Source organism: Miniopterus schreibersii, assembly GCF_964146895.1.
Source record: "Miniopterus schreibersii genome assembly, chromosome: 20".
Taxonomy (NCBI): Eukaryota; Metazoa; Chordata; class Mammalia; order Chiroptera; family Miniopteridae; genus Miniopterus; species Miniopterus schreibersii.
Window position 1 is genome coordinate 27582978 of NC_138122.1, and position 18019 is coordinate 27600996.

The following is an 18019-nucleotide window of genomic DNA, read 5'->3' on the forward strand; positions in this document are numbered from 1 at the left end:
TTCCCGGCTCAACCTTCCAGATGTGCAGGCCCCTGGCAGGGTCGGACTGTCCCAGATATTCCTGGGTGACCTGAGTTTTCCTCGGACGTTGGTCAGTCTGGAGGCCACCTGCCCAGGTGCGTGGGGACCAGCAACAGGAGCCCCGTGTCCCCGTGTCCTCCAGGCCTGCTGGAGCCCTGCTGTCACTCCTGAGGGAGCGCGACCTCCAGGCCCCACACCCAGCCCGCTCCTCAAGGTCAACATGCAGCCGGCTTGAGCCCACATTGCTCTCGGGGGAAACCAGAGAGCGTGGGGCAGTGGGAAGGGAGATGTCCAGCTGATGGAATACCCGGGATTCGCGTCCTTTACACCCCACCCCGGGCCTCTTCCGATTGGCGGCCAGGCACAAGCCGGGCGAGGGACGTGAGGCGAGGGGCCAGGCCTGCTCCGGCTGCGAGTGTCCGTGAGACGCCCGATCGGCCTCACGCGCAGGCACCGTCTCCCCCTTAATTGTCACTGACGGGGGGATGGGAGGTCGGCTGTGCCTCCTCGTAAGGCCACAGCTAACGGAGGAAGTGTGCACGCGAGTAAAACCAGACAGGCCCGGGCTGAGAGGGAGGGAAAGTAAATAAACCCCCGCAAGAGCTTAGGAGAGATGGGAACGGTGATGAATTGTAACAGCCGATAATGGGAGCTGCGTAAGCATTATTCAAGCTCTTTCTTCTGAGTCTCAGGGAGGCCAGCGAGGAGCAGAGGAACCTAATTAATCACTCGTAGCTTTATTACGTTTGTGAAACACTTTGCCACAAGTGACCATCCATCCAGTGGCCACGTCGTGGTCGGTAAACAGCGTCTGTGAATCCGGGACGTGCGGCCGAGGCCGGGGCCGGAATACACTCCGCACGCACAGCAGAGGGCGCTGTGAGGAGACCGCCGGGCTCCGTGGGTGGTGGCGCCTCCCCCAGAGGCTGCCAGGCGCCCCTCTCCCTGGTCTCGGGCTCCACGGTCCCCCCTCCCCTCCCCGGAACCACTGGGGTCTCCTCCCCTGAGCCCGAGGACACTCCTGTGACTTTCACAGAGAGAAGGGTTTCTGTTATTTCTCTTTTAATTTATAATTTTTCAAAATTGCTGGGCACCGCCCTGAATTCAGGCCGGACCTCCCAGCAGAGGGAAAGGGGGTGGGGCTGTCACCCCCTCCTGTCACCCTCTGCTCCCACCCAGCCTCTCGTTCAGGACCCTGGAGAGCTGCCCGCGGGGAGACGGGTTATTGGGGTCCCTGCCCAGCCCCACGGACCCCAAGGGGAGCCTCCCAGCGGGTTCCCAGTCAGAAGGGGGCCCCCACAGGTCACACAGCTGCAGGCCGGGTGGGGCACCAGGTGAGCCGGGAAGCGTCCCAGGGCCTTGGCTTACCCGTCCTCTCCGTGGTCCCCTTGCACTGGCAACGTTGCTCTTTGTCATCACCAGATGGGGAAACTGGGGTTCAGAGGACATACGTAAGTTCCCCAGGGTGACACGGCGAGCCAGCGTTCAGGGAGGCCCGCACCCCGGGGCCCTGCCCGCTGCGCTCCGGGGACCAGAATGGGCGTGTTTGGCTCTTTCCTCCAGTGCCCAGGGACATGGGGGACACCTCTCCAGAGTGTCCGCGGGCCTGGTTGGGGGACGGCAGCACCAGGCGGAGCCAGGTGTTCGGCAGGTGCCACCCCAGCCCTCACCTTCCTTCCTGCGTCCCCCCCGCCCCGCAGGTCAACATCGGCATCCTCATTGCCGTGACCAGGGTCATTTCCCAGATCAGCGCCGACAACTACAAGGTCCACGGAGACCCCAGCGCCTTCAAGTAAGCGGCCCCTGGGCCTCCCGGGTGCCCCACCCACAGAGGGCGGCTCTGGGCAGCAGGAGGGCGGGTCACTGCCTGGCTCTGGGTGGTCAGCCCCCCCCAAAACCACGGGCCAGGACGTGGGGGGGCCTCCCAGGAAATTGGGGGCTGCTGTAGGAAGCAGGGCTGGGGCGCTGGGTGGCTGGCATTGCCTGAGTGGCTCTAGCTACAATGTATCGTTTCTGGATCTGAGGGGAAACAGTAAACATGTGGACAGAAAATCGATGGCAGTGATTCTGTGATGAATCCCAGACCCTGAGGGTTAAAGTGACAGGTGGCTGCCGCCTCCCGGGCTTTTCAGCCTCTGGAAACCTCGGAGGGCGGTGCCCTGGGGCCGAAGAGATGCCCCCGGGTCAGGAAGGAGCCTCCCCCCCCCCCCCCCCCCCCCCCCGCTCCAACCTTGTCCCCAAGGCCTTCCCTGGGCCTGTGCTCATTCCCGTCTGAGCCTGGCACCCTGGGGTGTCTGAGCCTGTCCCCACACAGCCATGTGCTCGCCCCACACCTGGGCTCCCCCCAACGGGTGCCCCAGCACCTGGGCTCATCCCACATCTGATCTCCCGTCGGAAGCCGGGCTCCCGGAGGCCAGTCCCCGGGCCCACCCGGCCTGGCCTGCCCGGGGCAACCACCGCCCTTTCCCGCCCAGGCTGACCGCGAAGGCTGTGGCCGTGCTGCTCCCCATCCTGGGCACCTCCTGGGTCTTCGGCGTGCTGGCCGTCAACAACCAGGCCGTGGCCTTCCAGTACATGTTCGCCATTCTCAACTCCCTGCAGGTGGGCACCCAGGGGCCCTCGGGTGGGCGAGTTGGCCGCCCGCTTTGGGAGTGGGCACGTGAGGAGCGGCTGCCACGGGCCGGAGGAGGCCCCCCCTCTGTTCCACGCACACACCTGTGAGCCCGTAGCTTGGGGTGTCCCCGAGGCCCGAGGGTGGGGCATCATGGAGCACATCCGGGTCTCTGAGTGGTCAGGCTCTGCAGGGTCCTGTGGCCAGTTCACATGGCCAGTACCTGTGGGAGGACCGTCAGCACGTGGGCGGCTCCTGAGAGGAAGCCGGACACGGACGGGGGGTCATGGGGGACCTCAAGGTGTGAGTTCCCATTTGTCCCCTGCACGGAGGGGCAGGGAGGGGTCACAGCCTGGAAACCAGAAACGTGGGGTGCCCAGGGCCCGGTCATAGCGGCTCCCTGCTTCCAGGTGACGTGACCGTGGGTCCAGGATGCCCCCCCCACAGGCTGCAGGGCAGCCCCACTTTTTCTGGGCTCCCCAGCAGCAAGCCGGGCCAGGGCTTCTCTCCGAGCCAAGCCCGTGTGCAGCCTGGCGAGGAGCCTTCGGGAGGAGGGTCTGACTGTCCCCTCCCCTCCCCAGGGCTTCTTCATCTTTCTCTTCCACTGTCTCCTGAATTCAGAGGTGAGTCTCCCCCACCCCCAGACCCCGCCCTCACCCTGCGTCGGGTCTCGGGTCCTTGCATCAGCCCTGGTGCCCAGAGACCTTCACTGTGAGCTCTGTGCCCCTGTCAACCTGTGACGTCGTTTCTGACGAGCCCGTTCTGCCCTCGAAGGTCAGAGCCGCCTTCAAGCATAAAACCAAGGTCTGGTCCCTCACGAGCAGCTCCAGCCGCAACGCCAACGTGAAGCCCTTCGGCTCCGACGTGGTGAGTGGAATGGTGACCCCACTGACCCCCCCGAGTGCCCGCATCCCTGACCCCCACTGGCCCCAGGGCACCGCCCTCACCGGTACCTGGAAAGTGGCCTGTCAGCGGCCATGGAGTCACCTGCCAGCTTCGCTGAGCCACACGCACCCTCTGCCTGACCAAGGACTGCGTGGAGCTGAGGCTCTCGGTCTCCTAACCCCGAGCCTCCAGCCCCCCAGCCCTCCCATCCCTCCTCCCTGGGCTCCGTAGGCAGCAGGGGAGGTGCTGTCGTTCTTGCTCAGCCCCTCACGGCCGACCTTGGCCTGTAGGACCCACGCCCTGGGCCGATGTTACACCCACATCCAGTCCTCTGCTCTGGATGGATACAAGGGCAGATGGATAGACAGATGGATGGAGGGATGGAGGGATGATGGATGGAGGGATGGGTGGATGAATGGTGCAGGACTGACTGAGTGCACCCCAGAACCTGGAGGGGCTGAGGAAGGTGGGAGAAGGGCACCCTTTCCAGCTCAAGATCCTCGTTTCTGGGGAGCAGTGGGGCCCCGAGAGGGAGGATTCTCACGCACCTGCCTGGGCCTAGGCTCGCTCTCCACACTCACGTGGGGCTTAGGTCCCTCGCCCCGGAGCAGGGTCCTCACTCTTCTCTGTGATCTGCAGACGAACGGGACCCGGCCGGGAACAGCCTCCTCCAAGCTCAGCCCTTGGGACAAGAGCAGCCACTCTGCCCACCGCGTGGACCTGTCCCCCGTGTGAGCAGAGGCCGTGGACCGGGCTGTCTGCCACTCAGAGCACCGCCCCCCAAACACAACGCAAGACGCACTCTGCCTTTGCCACTGGGACCCTCTCCTCATTGCCATCTGGCCGTGGGGTCCCCGTGACAGTTGTCCCCTGTGTGACAGAGCCCACCGCCCAGCCCGATGCCCGGTGCACAGCCGCGGGGGGACCCCTGGCTGGAGTCCCCCTTCGGGCTGAGTGACTGCCCTCGGGGCTCCCCCGAGCTCAGCAGTCCTGCTGCTGGGGCCTCCCCGTCATCCCTGCGAGAGCACAAGCGTCGGACCTGTGACTCTGAGCACACGGGACCCGGGACCACAGCACCAGGAGGGGCGGCTTCGCGGCTGCTGCAGGTTGGGGACGCGGGACCACAGGGGCTGGTTCCTGCGGGGGGCTAAGGTCTCCACGAGCCCCCAGATGGTCGAGCCGAGGCAGATGGGGGCACGTGGCAAAGAGTGTGAGGAGTGTGTCGACCCGCTGAATCCACCCAACAACCAGCGCCCTGAAGCCAGGCTCCAGCCCCAGAGCCACCGGTTCCGCGCGGTCGGTGCTGGGCCTCCGCGGATGCCCAGGGCTCTGGGCTGAGTCGCCGGCTGCTGGACCGTGTCCCGCGGGGCCTGGAGGCCACGACTGCTGGGGGAGCCCCTGAGCCTGCCCCTCACGCTTCAGACTCAGTGTCGGCCTCACACACCCCCTTCCAGCACCTGAGCCTTCCCTTGTTCAGGGTGGACGGCCCACCAGGGCCCCCCCGGATGTTTTCCGAGGCCTGACTTCCCCTCCTCATTTATAAATGCTTTTGTTTTGCGTCTAACGAGCTGGCCGCCGTGGAGGGTGGCACATTGCACTGTTTCACGTTGCTGCAAAGGCCGCCTGCTGCTCGTGGCCCGCATGGCAGGTGGCTGGGGGGTGCCCATCGCTCTGTCTTCTGAGTTTATGTGAATTTGTGGACTCAGCCCTTAGGCCACAGAATCGTGGTCACAGCTCTGCGTGTGGTCAGGCTCCCGCTGGACACTGGGGTTCGACACCACACGTGTGGACCAGACGCCACCGAAGGATTTGGAAAGAGGCCACGAGAGATCATACTGTGACGACGGGGCCGACGGCGCCCGTGGGATGCGCGTGTGGGGACTCAGACCTGCTGTCGCTACTGGAGACTCTTCCTTTTAACACTGTGACCGTGGACATGGCCAGGCCCCTTCCCCTCGCCCACGCATCCGCTTTTCATGTCGTTCTGTGGGCCCTTCCCATCCTCTGGCACCGTCTTAATGTCCCTCGCCCCAGGCACGGTGTGTGTGGCCTCACCACAGGCATCCCCGCCGTGGGAGGGGTCACGCGGAGCCCCACGTCCATGGGGGGGGGGGCTGATCCTCGTCCAGGTGCGATCCCAGGTGCGCGGGTCGCCCAGCAGGTCGTGGCCACACCCCCATGGATGTGCCAGCCCCGCCCGGGCTTCTGGTGGCTCAGAAACAGACCCCTCCACACCCGTGGGCTCCCAGAAGTGAGAACACTGTGCTCCGAGGACTTACCCTTGGGTTTTTTTCTCCCGTAGTTCCCCATGAAGCAAATCAAGTCAGAACTGTCTTTTTTTTACATATGTTTTCATCAATTTCAGAGAGAGGAAGGGAGAGGGAGAGAGAAACATCCATGATGAGAGTCCTGGATCCTCTGCCTCCCGCACGGCCCCCCCCGGGGGTCGAGCCCACAGCCCGGGCCTGTGCCCTGACCGGGGATTGAACCGCGACCTCCTGGTTCACGGGGTCAGCGCTCAACCGCTGAGCGGCGCCGGCCGGGCCTGTTTTAGGTGGAGCCCTGCGTGTCTCCGCATAGTCGCTCTCGTAGCTGATACACCGAGACCAGGGAGCAGACCCCGACCCCTGACGGATGAACCCTGCCCTTTGCTTACGTGCCCTACAGTCCGGCTTCCACAGCATTTTATCATCTGCCTGTAATTTGGCCAAAGATACCCTCGGGAAGAGCTGCGTGTTTAAAGCAGCTGACCGCACAGGACCGACGACGAATGCCGCTCAGTAGTGAAAACGTGTTGTGATTTTTATGCAATAAAACCTTCATGTCCTTAAAATCGACTGTGGTTTGACGTCCTTGGTTCGTGGGAGGTGAGCAGGACCGTGAGTCTCTCCACCAGAATCCACAGAGAAGCACACGTGGGTCAGATCCGACCCGGGACTCGCGCTCCGGACGCCTACGGAGCCCCCGCCCGCTGAGGGCCCGCGGACACCATGCCCACGGCGCCCCTCGCCTGCTCCCTCGGGAGCTCCCGGGGTGGGCACCGCCCGCGGCCCGTCCGGAAGGACAGGGGGCGGAGTGCAGCCCCTGTCCCCGGTCACTGTTCTGCAAAGTGGACGGTGCGTCTGCCCGGCGGCTGGAGGGTCCCACGCCGCCCTCCCAGCCCTGCCGTCCGCCTGCTCGCGTGTCCTCGTGTCTGGGGATGAGCCACGTGGCCGGACGTCCTATCCGCTGTGTCCGTCTTTACACTGAAGGGCTCCCCGGATTCTTTCCCCTATTTCTACATATTGTTCATAATTATAATTGTGATGTGTATACCTGAGGCATTCCATGATTTATATCTTACAAAAACCTGTTTTACAATGTGACTTCTAGGCTTCTGTCTTACATACACCACATATAATGTATATTTTATTTACGTGTGTTTTAATATATATCTATATGAGGTGGGTTGATCGATAGATACTGATTTTTTATGTCTTCCTGCTTTTTTTTTCTTTTATTGATTATTTTCCGATTAAAATGTCAAAAGTGGGTTTCTGCTTCAAAAAGAGCAAATCCTTCCACGAGCCATGGGACTTTTTGCCACGATGGTTGCCGGGTCCGTTCGCTCCGCGATGAGAGTTTGTGGGTCTTCTCGCTCTTCAAAAACTTCACCAGCAGAGAGTGTTGTCGGTGTTTTTATCACCAAGTTAACGTGTGAAACCGTCCTAACCTGCCTTTCGGTGATCCCCGCGCCCGTGGCAGCTTCCCTGGTCTCTCCTGTGGACGCTGGTGTGATACCGGGCGGCTGCCCGGCCACCGCTGGCCCCCAGGACGGCTGCGGGCAGGATGGAGGGAGCCGGGGCCCCTGGCTGCAGGCGGGGCTGGTTTGTGGACGGCTCTGGAGCGGCCGCTGGGGAAAGTTTCCTCGTTTCCCGGAGCAGGTTTCTGTCTTTCACAGCTGGGCTCCTAGTGTCCCCTGAGCGGTGGGCAGGTCCCCTGTGCCACGTGCCAGCTGCCACGTGCCGGGGGCCGGGGGAGGGGCTGGGGGACACCCTCCTGGGAGCACCCCTGCTGCCCCGCCCTGGCGTGTCCCCTCGATGCTGTTTGCCGTCTCCGCACCCTAACGGGCAGCCTTAGCCAAGATTTAATCAAGAAGAGTAACAGGCCTAATGGAGGCTGTCCGATGAATGGCGCAGTGGCCTGACCCCTGGGTGCCCTCTCGCTGTTCACGTAATTGCTGTGCTGGAACCTTCTCCGCTCCTATTAGTTTAAAAGCTGTGCTTGTCAGTCAGATTTCGGAAGCGCTGTCCCTGGGTTTACCGATCTCCGGGCTCTGAGAGACTTTTCCTCACGAGTGTATCGACTTTCCTCTCCCGGGTCGGTCCTGTGGGGGGCGGTGCTGGGTGCTCAGCCCCAGCCAGGGGCCGGGTCGCTGCTGCACCCTCGACCGTGTGGGACAGGAGACCTCGCCCGTTGCCCAGCAGCCGCTCGCCGCGGGCCTCGCACGCGGCAGGGAACGTTCCAGACTCCACGCTGTGCGGGGAGAGTCCCCCAGCCACGGACACGTGACCCCAGGCGTCTGTTCTGAAAACAAGGCCTCGGGCAGTGTGATGGGCTGTGTGTGTGCACGTGTGCAAATGTGGCTGTGTTACCGTGTGTGCACGTGTAAGTACACAGGCGTGTGTGGGCGAGTGCGTGCACACTTTCTAATTTGGAATGAACGGTCAGCAAAAGCCGGCCTGAGAGCTGGCCGTTTAAGCTGAGGTCTTGGGGCAAAGGCTCCAGGGGGAAGGGGCAACGGAGTGGAGGAGCTGAGGGCACATGGGTGTCGGGTGGAGAGAGGCCCCCAGCAGGTGACGGGTGAGGAGACGGGCCAGGTCCGCAGGGGCTGCGAGCTGGAGTCAGGGGTTAGAGCTTTATTTTAATTCCAATTAGAAGCCTGGGGGGCTGGAAAACACCTGCGCTGAGGTGTAATGACGCCCGGTCACCCGCACACGTGTAACGCGGGTAACCTGACGCGTGGGCGTGTGCTCACCTGTGCATCATCACGCTGATGGACCCGCCTCAGGCCGGGGCCTCGCGCTCACGGGCCCTCTGCTCTCATTTAAGTTCCTGCCGGGCTTGGAGCTCGCCAACTGGGGCCCTGACTCCAGGGGAGAGGACCCAGCACCTCAGCCCAGAACTCAAACCACCCCCCTTCCTCATGAAGAGCTTCAGTGCTCGCGGCCACACGGACTCTGACCCACCTGAACTGAAGGGCAGTGAGTAGGGGCCGTGGTCACAGGGATGGGTGCCTGAGCCCCACACACCCCTGCATCTCAGGCCCCAGCCAGGAGGGGTCAAGGCCGAGGCCGGGGAGGACCTCATATGAGGAGCCCCAGGAGAGGACCCCTGAGGGAAGACCTAATACATGTTTGAAATGGCCTCTGGGAACCGTCACACCTCAGGCCTTGGCCCTCCCTGCAGAGCCTGCCTTGGAGTCTGCATGGGTTCGAGGGCCCCTGGCCTCTGCAGCTGCGCCCAGCCTGAGAGCCCCAGGCCTGGCCTCGGACCTGCTCCCTAAATTCTAAACAAGGAGACAGGCCTGAGTCTCAGCCCTTGGCCGGCTGCTGTGTTTGGCTCTTAGTTACAGGGCTATTCTGGGGCTTGTCCATGCATTTCCATGCATTTATCTAAGTGAAAGTGAGCCATTATTTTAAAGCACTTTATTTTTTAGAGAGGTTTCAGGTTCTCAGCAAGTTGAGGGGACCGCGTAGAGATTTCCCACACACCCCCTTCCCCACCCCCATAGCTACCCCTCTACCCCACCAGATGGTGCCTTTGTCACAACCGATGATCCTACACGGACTTTTTAAGTCAAATTATTTGTGTTTGGCGTTGAGTTGTATGAGTTCCTTATACATTTGGGGCATTAATCCCCTAGAAAATGTGCCTACAATGGGTTAAATACGGATGAGCGTGATTGCTGGGTCATGTGGTAAGAATATGGTTGGTCTTGTGAGAAACCACCAAGCTGTCTTCTAACCGTGGCTGCGCCGTGTTGCGTTCCCACCAGGTGAGCACAGCAGGGCCCTCCTCCCCTCCCACCCAGGACTAGCTCGTCCCTGAGATCCACACGGCAACTGTAACCAGGGGAACCACTGTTACTGTAAATCAGTCTGAAATAGAATGGGAAGCAATAGATCAGACACGTTGAAGGGCCTTTGTCCGTGGGGCTGGGGGCTGGGGAAGAAGGACCTCGGGACCGGGGACGAGACGGCCGCTCTAGTACCCAGCGCACGCAGCAGCTCTGCCTCCGCGGGCCCTTCATTGTCTCCGATTTGGGCTTTGTTTAATGGCTCCAGGTCCTCCCTGGGTTCCCAAGGAGTCAAAAAAACACAATTAACCAAAAGAGAAGATGCTACTGTTACCATGAGAACATTTAAAGAGTGTGGGGAATGAACAGCTTAAAATCTACTCACGTTAAAATGGAACAAACACTTTACATTCCGCATCCATTTCTGTGGTCAGATTTTTGTGGTTTCTATGGCAACGTGGAGCACTTGTGCGCAATGCAGCCCCCTCCCCGGTTGGTGTCCCTGTTTTCCCAGCTCTGGACACCTCCACCCCAGTCCAGCAGGCCGTCCTCTGAGTTCAGAGAGGCCTGTCCCTGTGTTGGCTGTTTCCCAAGAGCCTTTAGCTCCAAACAATCAATATACCAAATATTTGAGGTGGGATTCACTCCTCCCCTCCCAAGGTGGGAGATCTGGTCTGAACTAGGTTCCCAGGCAGGAAAGGGTCCTGGGCTGAAACTGGAGGACTTGGGTGTGAGTCTGTCTCCAGGATCTGGGTTTGAGAAGGACACAGGTCCGAGAGTGGATGGGACTGGGCATTTCTTTGGAGAGTGGACACTTGCCCAGATGGTGACAGGGGATGGACGACACCTGTGAGCCAGGCTGCTGAGCACAGCTCAGTGCTGGGAGGAGAAACAGGCTCTGGTCAGAGAACCTTCCAGTAGCTCAGCTTGGACAGGGTCCCGCCAGGAGACTTGCTCAGGAATCGGGGGCCACAACCCCTCGAGGGCTGGGACCCTGAGACCCACCTCACAGGATGGGTGCTCCCCTCTGCCGCCTCCTCCAGCATCTGGCCACTTGAATGACCGAGCTGGGTGTCTCGGGTGACCACCTTTCTTCTCATGAGCTTACAGGGCCTCCCAGGGTTTCTGCATTGTCATTCTGAGCCCACAATCAGGCCCGGTGATTTATAGCTGAGGGGAGCTGCCTTCACCCGAGGCTCAGGCTCTGCTTTTTTTGTTTTTTCATGCTCAGCTTTGACTCCAATGCATTCTTGCAGTGAGGCCACTGTCCCTCCTAACAACAGCTGTGACCGTGACAGGCTATTTAGCGCTCTGTGCTCATAGGACAATGTGAGGAAAATCACTGTGATTGGGGCCGTCCTGCCTCCTATAAATTCCCACCATAAATAAATGCTGGGGCCCTGGCTGCTCAGCACACAGGTGTGTACACGGTGTGCTTTTCTCACCTGAGGACTGGGTGGCAGGTGACGTGGCCAGGGCAGGGGTATCCATCCGAGCCCCACCGTCCCGTTGCATCTGCAGGGATACTATGGCCCCTGGACCTGATCTTACTGTCCAGCCAGCCAGGCGTTCAATCCATGTTGCTGAGCACTGACCACCCCCTAGGCCCTGGGCCGGCACCCGGGTCTGAGGCCCAAACGCGGATGCCACTCAGGAAGATGAAGGGGGTGCCTTGCCTCCTGGGAACACAAGGTCTTGTTCCTGGGCTGTATCTGGGAGACAGTTCTGTCTTTATCTCAGACTCAGGGGCCCATTGTACCTGGGTGTAAAGGCAAGTGAGAGACGACTGTGCAGGAAAATGCGCTCCTGGAGAGAGACCTCGGTCCTCTCACAGCCGAGTGTGTGCAGATATGGGGCAGGTTCATTTTTCACTGTCTCGGCGGAAGGAGAGACGGAGTAGACACGCAATCCGCTGCTCCCTTCAGATGCAGGTCTCCCGCACGGAGTGGGGGCTGCTGAGCACATTGGGAAGGCATCTGGCCCTGGCCGGTTTGGCTCAGTGGTTAGAGTGCTGGGTCGTGGGTTCGATTCCCGGTCAAAGGGCAGGCACCTGGGTTTCAGGTTTGATTCCCCGGCCCCAGTTGGGGCATGTGTGGGAGGCAACAAATCCATGTGTCTCTCTCACATCAATGTTTCTCTCTCTCTGTCCCTGCCTTCCACACTCTCTAAAAAACTGGAAAAAAATATCCTCTGCTGAGGATTAACAAAACAAAAAAAAGTGTCTGGCTGACCAGATCTCCGTGGGTAGATAGACAGCGTCCTGTCCGCCCCGCGATGGGCTGAGGGTCCCACCCCGGCTCCCATGTGAACCAGCAACTCGGAAGCACCTGGGAGGGGAGGGAGAAAATCCTCAATCGTCCAGAAAAAGTACCCACCGCTCCGAATTGCTGCCATTCACCTGGAATCGAGACTGTTTTCTTCTAACATTAGGCAGAGGAGGACTCTGGAGAGAAACTATAGTTATAAAAGAATCAAGTTCTCCCAAACCTGAGTTGATGGCTCAGAAACCGTGTCGCTGGACGATGAAAGTGCTTTCGGGAAACAGTCACCTCGGCGGAAGAAATGTCAGGCTTGCTTTAGGGCCCAGGAGAAACATTAACAATTATTTTTTGCCCGGCCGGCGTGGCTCAGCGGTTGAGAGTCAGTCTAGGATCCAGGAGATCCGCGTTCGATTCCCTGTCAGGGCGCATGCCCGGGTTTCGGGCTCGATCCCCAGTAGGGGGCGTGCAGGAGGCAGCCGATCAATGACTCTCGTCATTGATGTTTCTCTCTCTCCCCTCCCTCCTTCTCTCTCTAAAAATCAATGGAGAAAATATCCTCAGGTCAGGATTAACAACAGAAAAAGCTGAATAGGAAGGTGACCTGCTAGGTGGGGAACAAAAACCTGATGGAAAAGAGCTTTAATTTGCAAACTGCAGTCGGCGGGGAGGGGATCTGGGGCCTGCGATGGGCAGGCAGCTATAGGGGGGACTCCTCCTGGCTCAGTAAAGTCTAGTCTGTCCCAGTCGGTGCCACTGTCCCCATTCCCTCATCTCCTGGTGGCTCTTTGGCTCCATCCTCGGTGACCCACGATTTGCCACAATCCCCGGGTCTGACCCAGGCAGGGCCCGGCTGGTGCTGCCTCGGCTGCACTTGGCCTTGGCTGGGGTCACGCCCTCAGAAGCACCCAACGGGAGGCTGGGCTGAGCCAGAAGGTTCTAGGAGGTTCTCCTGCACCCACCACGTTGTTTCAGCACCACCTACACCAGCCCGTGGACTCCACCACCAGGGTCTCACAGTTTCCATGGAAACAGCTTTCTTACCCAGAGAGGAGCTGGGGACAGGAACCCGTCAGGTGAGTGGAGGCTGCCAGGTGTGGGCCCCTCTCCTCTGAGGGCCGCTTCTGATCCACAGGCCTTGGGGCTGCTGCTCCTTGAAGTCGGAGCAGCCCGGACCCCAGGTGATAAATCATTCCCGCCTTGAACTTCAGACTTCAATTAAACTTATCACATCTCTAGCCCGGGGCTCGCTCCCTCCTTTCACTTTCCTTGATCTCAGCTGGGAAGAAGGGAGACTTGAGACATTTTGAAAATTACAGTGTTTGATTGGCTAACTCCCAAGAAAAAAAAGCAGGCAGAAAATTCATTTGTAGAGAATTTAGGAAGCGAGACTGTTGGCTCCATCTGATGCCTGAGGCTGCTTGTGGGTCTGACGGAGTGACAGGTTTCCGGGTGACTGTGGACTCCCTGCCCGACGCACCCCTGCGCCCGGCCCCTCCTGCCCTGCACGGACCTGTGCTCCCCCCTCCGCCTGCCTGTCCCCAGCAGGGAACAAGCCCCAGGCATCTCCAGGATAAAATCTGTCACTTCTCTATCCACATTGTGTTCCTCCCACAGAGAATCTTCCAGGGGAACGCGTGCGGCGGGGGCTAAGTGCTTTCCCCCCTGTCTTCCTGTCACTCCGTGCTCACCCCGCCCCGCTCCACCCAGCATGGTCTCCTCCACAGCCCAGGAAGCGTCCAAAGCTGGTGTGCCCCCCACCTGCCTGTCCTCCTCCTAACAGACCCCCCATCCTGTTTCAGACACACCCTCAGGGGGGCATACTCACAGGAGAAATTACTTGTCCTTTATCTGAAATTAAAGTTGAACTGACATCTTGTATTTCTGTTTACTAGGTGGTTTGACTGAAATGACTGGAGCTGTCCCTGCATATCCCTCTGCAGCACCAGCGGTGCCTATAGGTGTGCATGGGGGGGCAGGGTCACCCCCTTTAAGGAGAGGCATCCGTACTGTTGCTCCCCCCAGGGGTCTCCTCCCAGCCCAGGTCTCTGGTTGGCAGGTGAGTGGGGCCTGTGGTCTAGAAGAGCCCATGGGGGTGCAGGGTGCAGGGTGGGCCCGGGACTGGATCGCAGCGGCTCCTGGAAGGTGGAGGGAGAGCCGGACACTCAGCAGTGCCCTGCTCTTGCCCTGTGGCCTGATTCCAGCTTCAGTTTAAACTCAGTCTGGTGGGTGTGTCCACACCACAGAAAACCGGCAGGAGCTATGAACGACCCTCCCAGTGTGGCCAGGGAGACGGGACACAGGGACAACTGTGCCCTTCAAGTGGGAGGGAAGATGGAACAGGCACCCTGGAGAGGAACCCGGCACTGTTTAGTTAAACAAGGTTCACACGCACCCTGAGACCCGGGTCCCGCCCAAGTGCACACCTAAGGAAATGCTGATGGGTCCATAAGGGACACTAAGGGTGTTCCCTGAGCCTGTCTGCGGGTCTGGGCATCGAAGGGACCTGGGTGGGGGCCCTGGGAGATGGGACAGAGAACAGGCAGTGGGCACGCACCTTGGAGGGCAGTGCAGACCTGAGAAGAGCGGAGGTACTGTCCATTCCCCACAATTATTCATGAAACTGAGTAGCGTCCTAATCGATGGGATGCATAGCACATGGCCTTCGCCGTGTGTTTAAAACAGATGCCCCACAACAGCGACCCACATTTTGCAAGAGCACATTCAGGTAAAGGGTCCGTCACCGTTGGAGGATGTCCTAAGAATGAAATCTCGGGACAGAATCTCAACTGACACTTTCAGGTGAATAAGATAAAAAGGCAACAACAAAAAAGATACAGTTAAACACAGTTAAATGAGTTTCCAAGAGCCAGAGGGGAGCGGAGGGGAAACAGGGTTAAAGAGGAGACGTAACAAAACCAGCTGGAGTCCACGTGCCCAGGAACGACCAGTGTGTCACAGACTCTGCCCTGGGGGGTCTCCCCATTTCTCTGAGGTCCAAAAAGGGGGTGGAGAGGAGCTGGGGCCCACAGAGACCGCCCAAGGTGAACGTCCCTTTGGGGAACCTCTCGGCCCCTGAAGCACTGAGGCCCCGCCCTAGGGTCTGGCCCCGCCCCTAGATATGGCCCCGCCCATCTGGCCCGCCCTGATATGGCCCCGCCTCCCACGTGGCCCCACCCCTCTCTGGCCCCGCCCCTGCAGGGCCCCGCCCCGTCTGGCCCCGCCCTGGTATGACCCGCCCCTCCTGCGTGACCCCGCCCCTTTCTCTGGCCCCGCCCCTGTGGCCCCGCCCCCGGCTCCCTGCTGGCCCCCTCCCCCCGCAGCCCGCACACCTGCGCCGAGCGCACGTGGTCTGAGGACAGGTGTGATGATCTTCCATCCGGGTTGGAGCCCGGAGCTTCCACACCCCGTCCGCGCAGGTCTGGGCCGGGCTGGGGGGACCCCCCTCCCTGATGCGAACCCGACCCCACCGAGGTGACCGTGTGAAGCTCTGGGCCCCCGCATTTGCTCCCTATTTCCGCCTTCCACGGCTGCCTGCCTCCTGTGCCCCTCCTGGGGAGGAGCCTGCAGGGATGAGGGTCCCGGGTTCCCCCCCAGGCCCCCAGGCCCCCAGGCCCCGGCGCGGGAAGCTTTCCCCAGCACAAGGACATTGGCATTCCGAGCATGAAGACAATTCTGAGCAAGCAGTAAAGATGACGGATGGTGCTTGATGCCAGGACACTGGTGTCAGCAATTTTTCCCCTGCATTTCTCATTTTTGTTTCACTTTGCCTCCAACTGGCAAAATCAAGATAACCAGGCACCCTGTGCGCAGGTGGCCCTGGGGCAGGCTCGGGTCTGCAGGTGAGGGCTGGACTGGAGGCGCGGAGTCTCCTGGTGAGCAGGGGGAGTGACCGTGCCTCTCGGAGCCTCGCGTCTCCTTCTGCGAAGGGGCCTGATGGAACTGCCCTCGGGGCTCCGGGTTCAAGTCCTGCCTTTGTTCAGCGTGTCCCCTCCTTCACCCCAGTCAGCACTGTTGACAAGGTAACGCCTGGGCAATACTCCCCCCTACACCCAGGTCCCTGTGCTCAGGGACCACCCATCCCAGCTGCCTCACCCACAGTAGGTGCTCATTAAATAATTGCTGGGTGATGCTCTGGCTGGTGTGGCTCGGCTGGTGTCGTCCTGTGCACTGAAGGGTTGCTGGGTTGACCCCCAGCCCCAGTGCCGGAGGCAACCTGTTGATGTTTCACTCTCACATTGATGTTTCTCTCTCCCTCCCTCTCTAAAAATTAAAAAAAAAATAATAATTGCTGGGTGAGTGGGTGGTGGGTTAATGGGATGTCAGAGCTGGGGAGAGGGCCTGGGTCCGGCTGGGCCACCGCAACAGCCTCACGCACCTGGGAGGTCCCCGTGGAGCCAGCGCTGCTGCAGCGAGGGGCCCATTAGTGAGACGGAAGCACGTGGGGGGGGCGGGAGCGCCGCAGGGTCCAGGGAGCGGTCCGGAGCTGGAGCCAGAACAGCGCTGCAGAGGTGCCCGAGCCGAGACGCCCCGCGGGGCTCCGGTGCCCACTGCTGCCCGCGAGCCGGGGCTGCCGGGGAAGTAGGGAAAGGAGCTGGCGGCAGGAAGCGTCCAGTCCACAGAGCACTGAGGGTGGGGATGCGTTATCCACGGGGACCGTGACAGCCCAGAGCAGTCATCCCCTCACCCCCTCCCATCCTCGGGGTCTGATCCACACCTCCCGGCCCCCTCTCCAAGGTGCCTTCCCCCGGGCCCCGGCTGCCATCCTCTCCCACCTGGACACAACAGCCGTGGCTTGAGTTGTGGGCCTTTAGGGTCCCGCTCTTGGGAAGGAAACAAGAGGCACGCCCGTGTCGGTGGCTTGGGTGCTGGTGAGGATCCTGTCACCACGGGTGAGGGGCGGCTGCCTGCGGTCCTGGTTTTACATCTTCCTGCCCCTCCTGAGACAGGAGCGGCAGCCTCATGTCCGCGGTGTACCCACACATCGCGCGGGGCCGTGTCCTCACCTGGGCGCAGAGGTGCTTGGTCAGAATCGCCTGTAACGTGTCTTCAGTCACCCAGAAAACACGATACCCAGCAGCTTCGCGAAACAGTAGACGCGACTGGGTTGAGAATGCAAGACGCAGACAGAACTGAGCAGCTTCTAGTATGTAGGACAGGATTAAACTTAACTCTGCGGCTCCGTTGGAATCCGCCCTCTGTTCGTTCTTGCGAAGTGTGCGTATTTGAGTTCTTATGAATTACACTTGGGTATCGTGAGACTGCGAACTCAGTTTCAGAATGGCCAGCGGAGAACGGGGCCTGGGGCCCGCAGCCCGCGGGCTCAGCCCGGGACACGGGGGGCTGGGGGGGGGTTGAAGGCCAACAGGCCCAGGGTGGGCACCGTGTCCTTAGGACAGACCGAGCATTCCAGAGACTTCCAGAAGCCCCTCACGATGCTGCTCTGAAAACACTGGGCGCACGAGACGGGCGGCCTTTGGGAAGGTGTCATCCCTCATGAGAGCAACAGGAGATGTGGCTAACCAATAAAAACCCAGCTCTTTTAGTCTCGACATCAATAACGCGCTTTCCTAGAATTGTGATTCCAGGCGCACAGCGACTGTCTCTCCGATGGGACTTTCTTCCCTAGAAATGGATCAGCCGGACAGGCCTGGCCCGGGGACAAATGGTGTTTACAGCTGAGCAGGGACAGAAGCCGATGTCCGCACTTCTCTGTGCCAAGTCCCTCTGCTCACCCTCACTCGCATATGGCACACGCCACGTCTCCAACCCAGGCCCACAGCCGCTGGCGGACGGCCAGGGTAGGTCTCACTGCCAGCTCGCGATGCCCAGGGCTCAGTGCTGGGCCCTCCTGCCCCGGTGGGGACCCAAGCCCACCGCCTTTCCAGAGGCAGAAACCGCATTTCGGGTGGCCCGGGGCTGAGCGTGCTCACCGCAGGAGCCAGCCCACAAACCCGCTCCCATGGCCTGTGGATGTTTAATTCGGTGGCGAGGTTTTGTGCAGCGTGAGGGGAACCGAGTCAGGCTCCCGCCTGCACTTGGCCGGACGCAGAGAGAACAACGTGGGGCCGCGTCACCCCGGCGGCAAATCCTGGGGATGCTGCTGCTCCAGGTTGTTGGACGTTTGTGGTGTGTGAGCGGCGTCCCCGGGGGTCCGGCTGAGCCCTTGGTCCAACAGCGGGTCAC

The 18019-nt window shown here is 60.6% G+C and overlaps 1 protein-coding gene across 2 annotated transcripts in view; it reads left to right on the top strand.

Annotated features, from left to right (window-relative positions):
- ADGRD1 (adhesion G protein-coupled receptor D1) overlaps positions 1–7041 on the top strand; it is a 49813-nt gene extending 42772 nt beyond the window's left edge. For both annotated transcript variants that reach the window (XM_081123242.1, XM_081123241.1), the window contains 5 exons: positions 1722–1813; positions 2496–2622; positions 3214–3255; positions 3407–3499; positions 4157–7041. In XM_081123242.1, the coding sequence (XP_080979368.1) occupies positions 1722–1813; positions 2496–2622; positions 3214–3255; positions 3407–3499; positions 4157–4252 (450 nt within the window). In that variant the 3' untranslated portion in view covers positions 4253–7041. The remainder of the gene's footprint in view (positions 1–1721; positions 1814–2495; positions 2623–3213; positions 3256–3406; positions 3500–4156) is intronic.
- The last annotated feature ends 10978 nt before the right edge of the window (positions 7042–18019 follow it).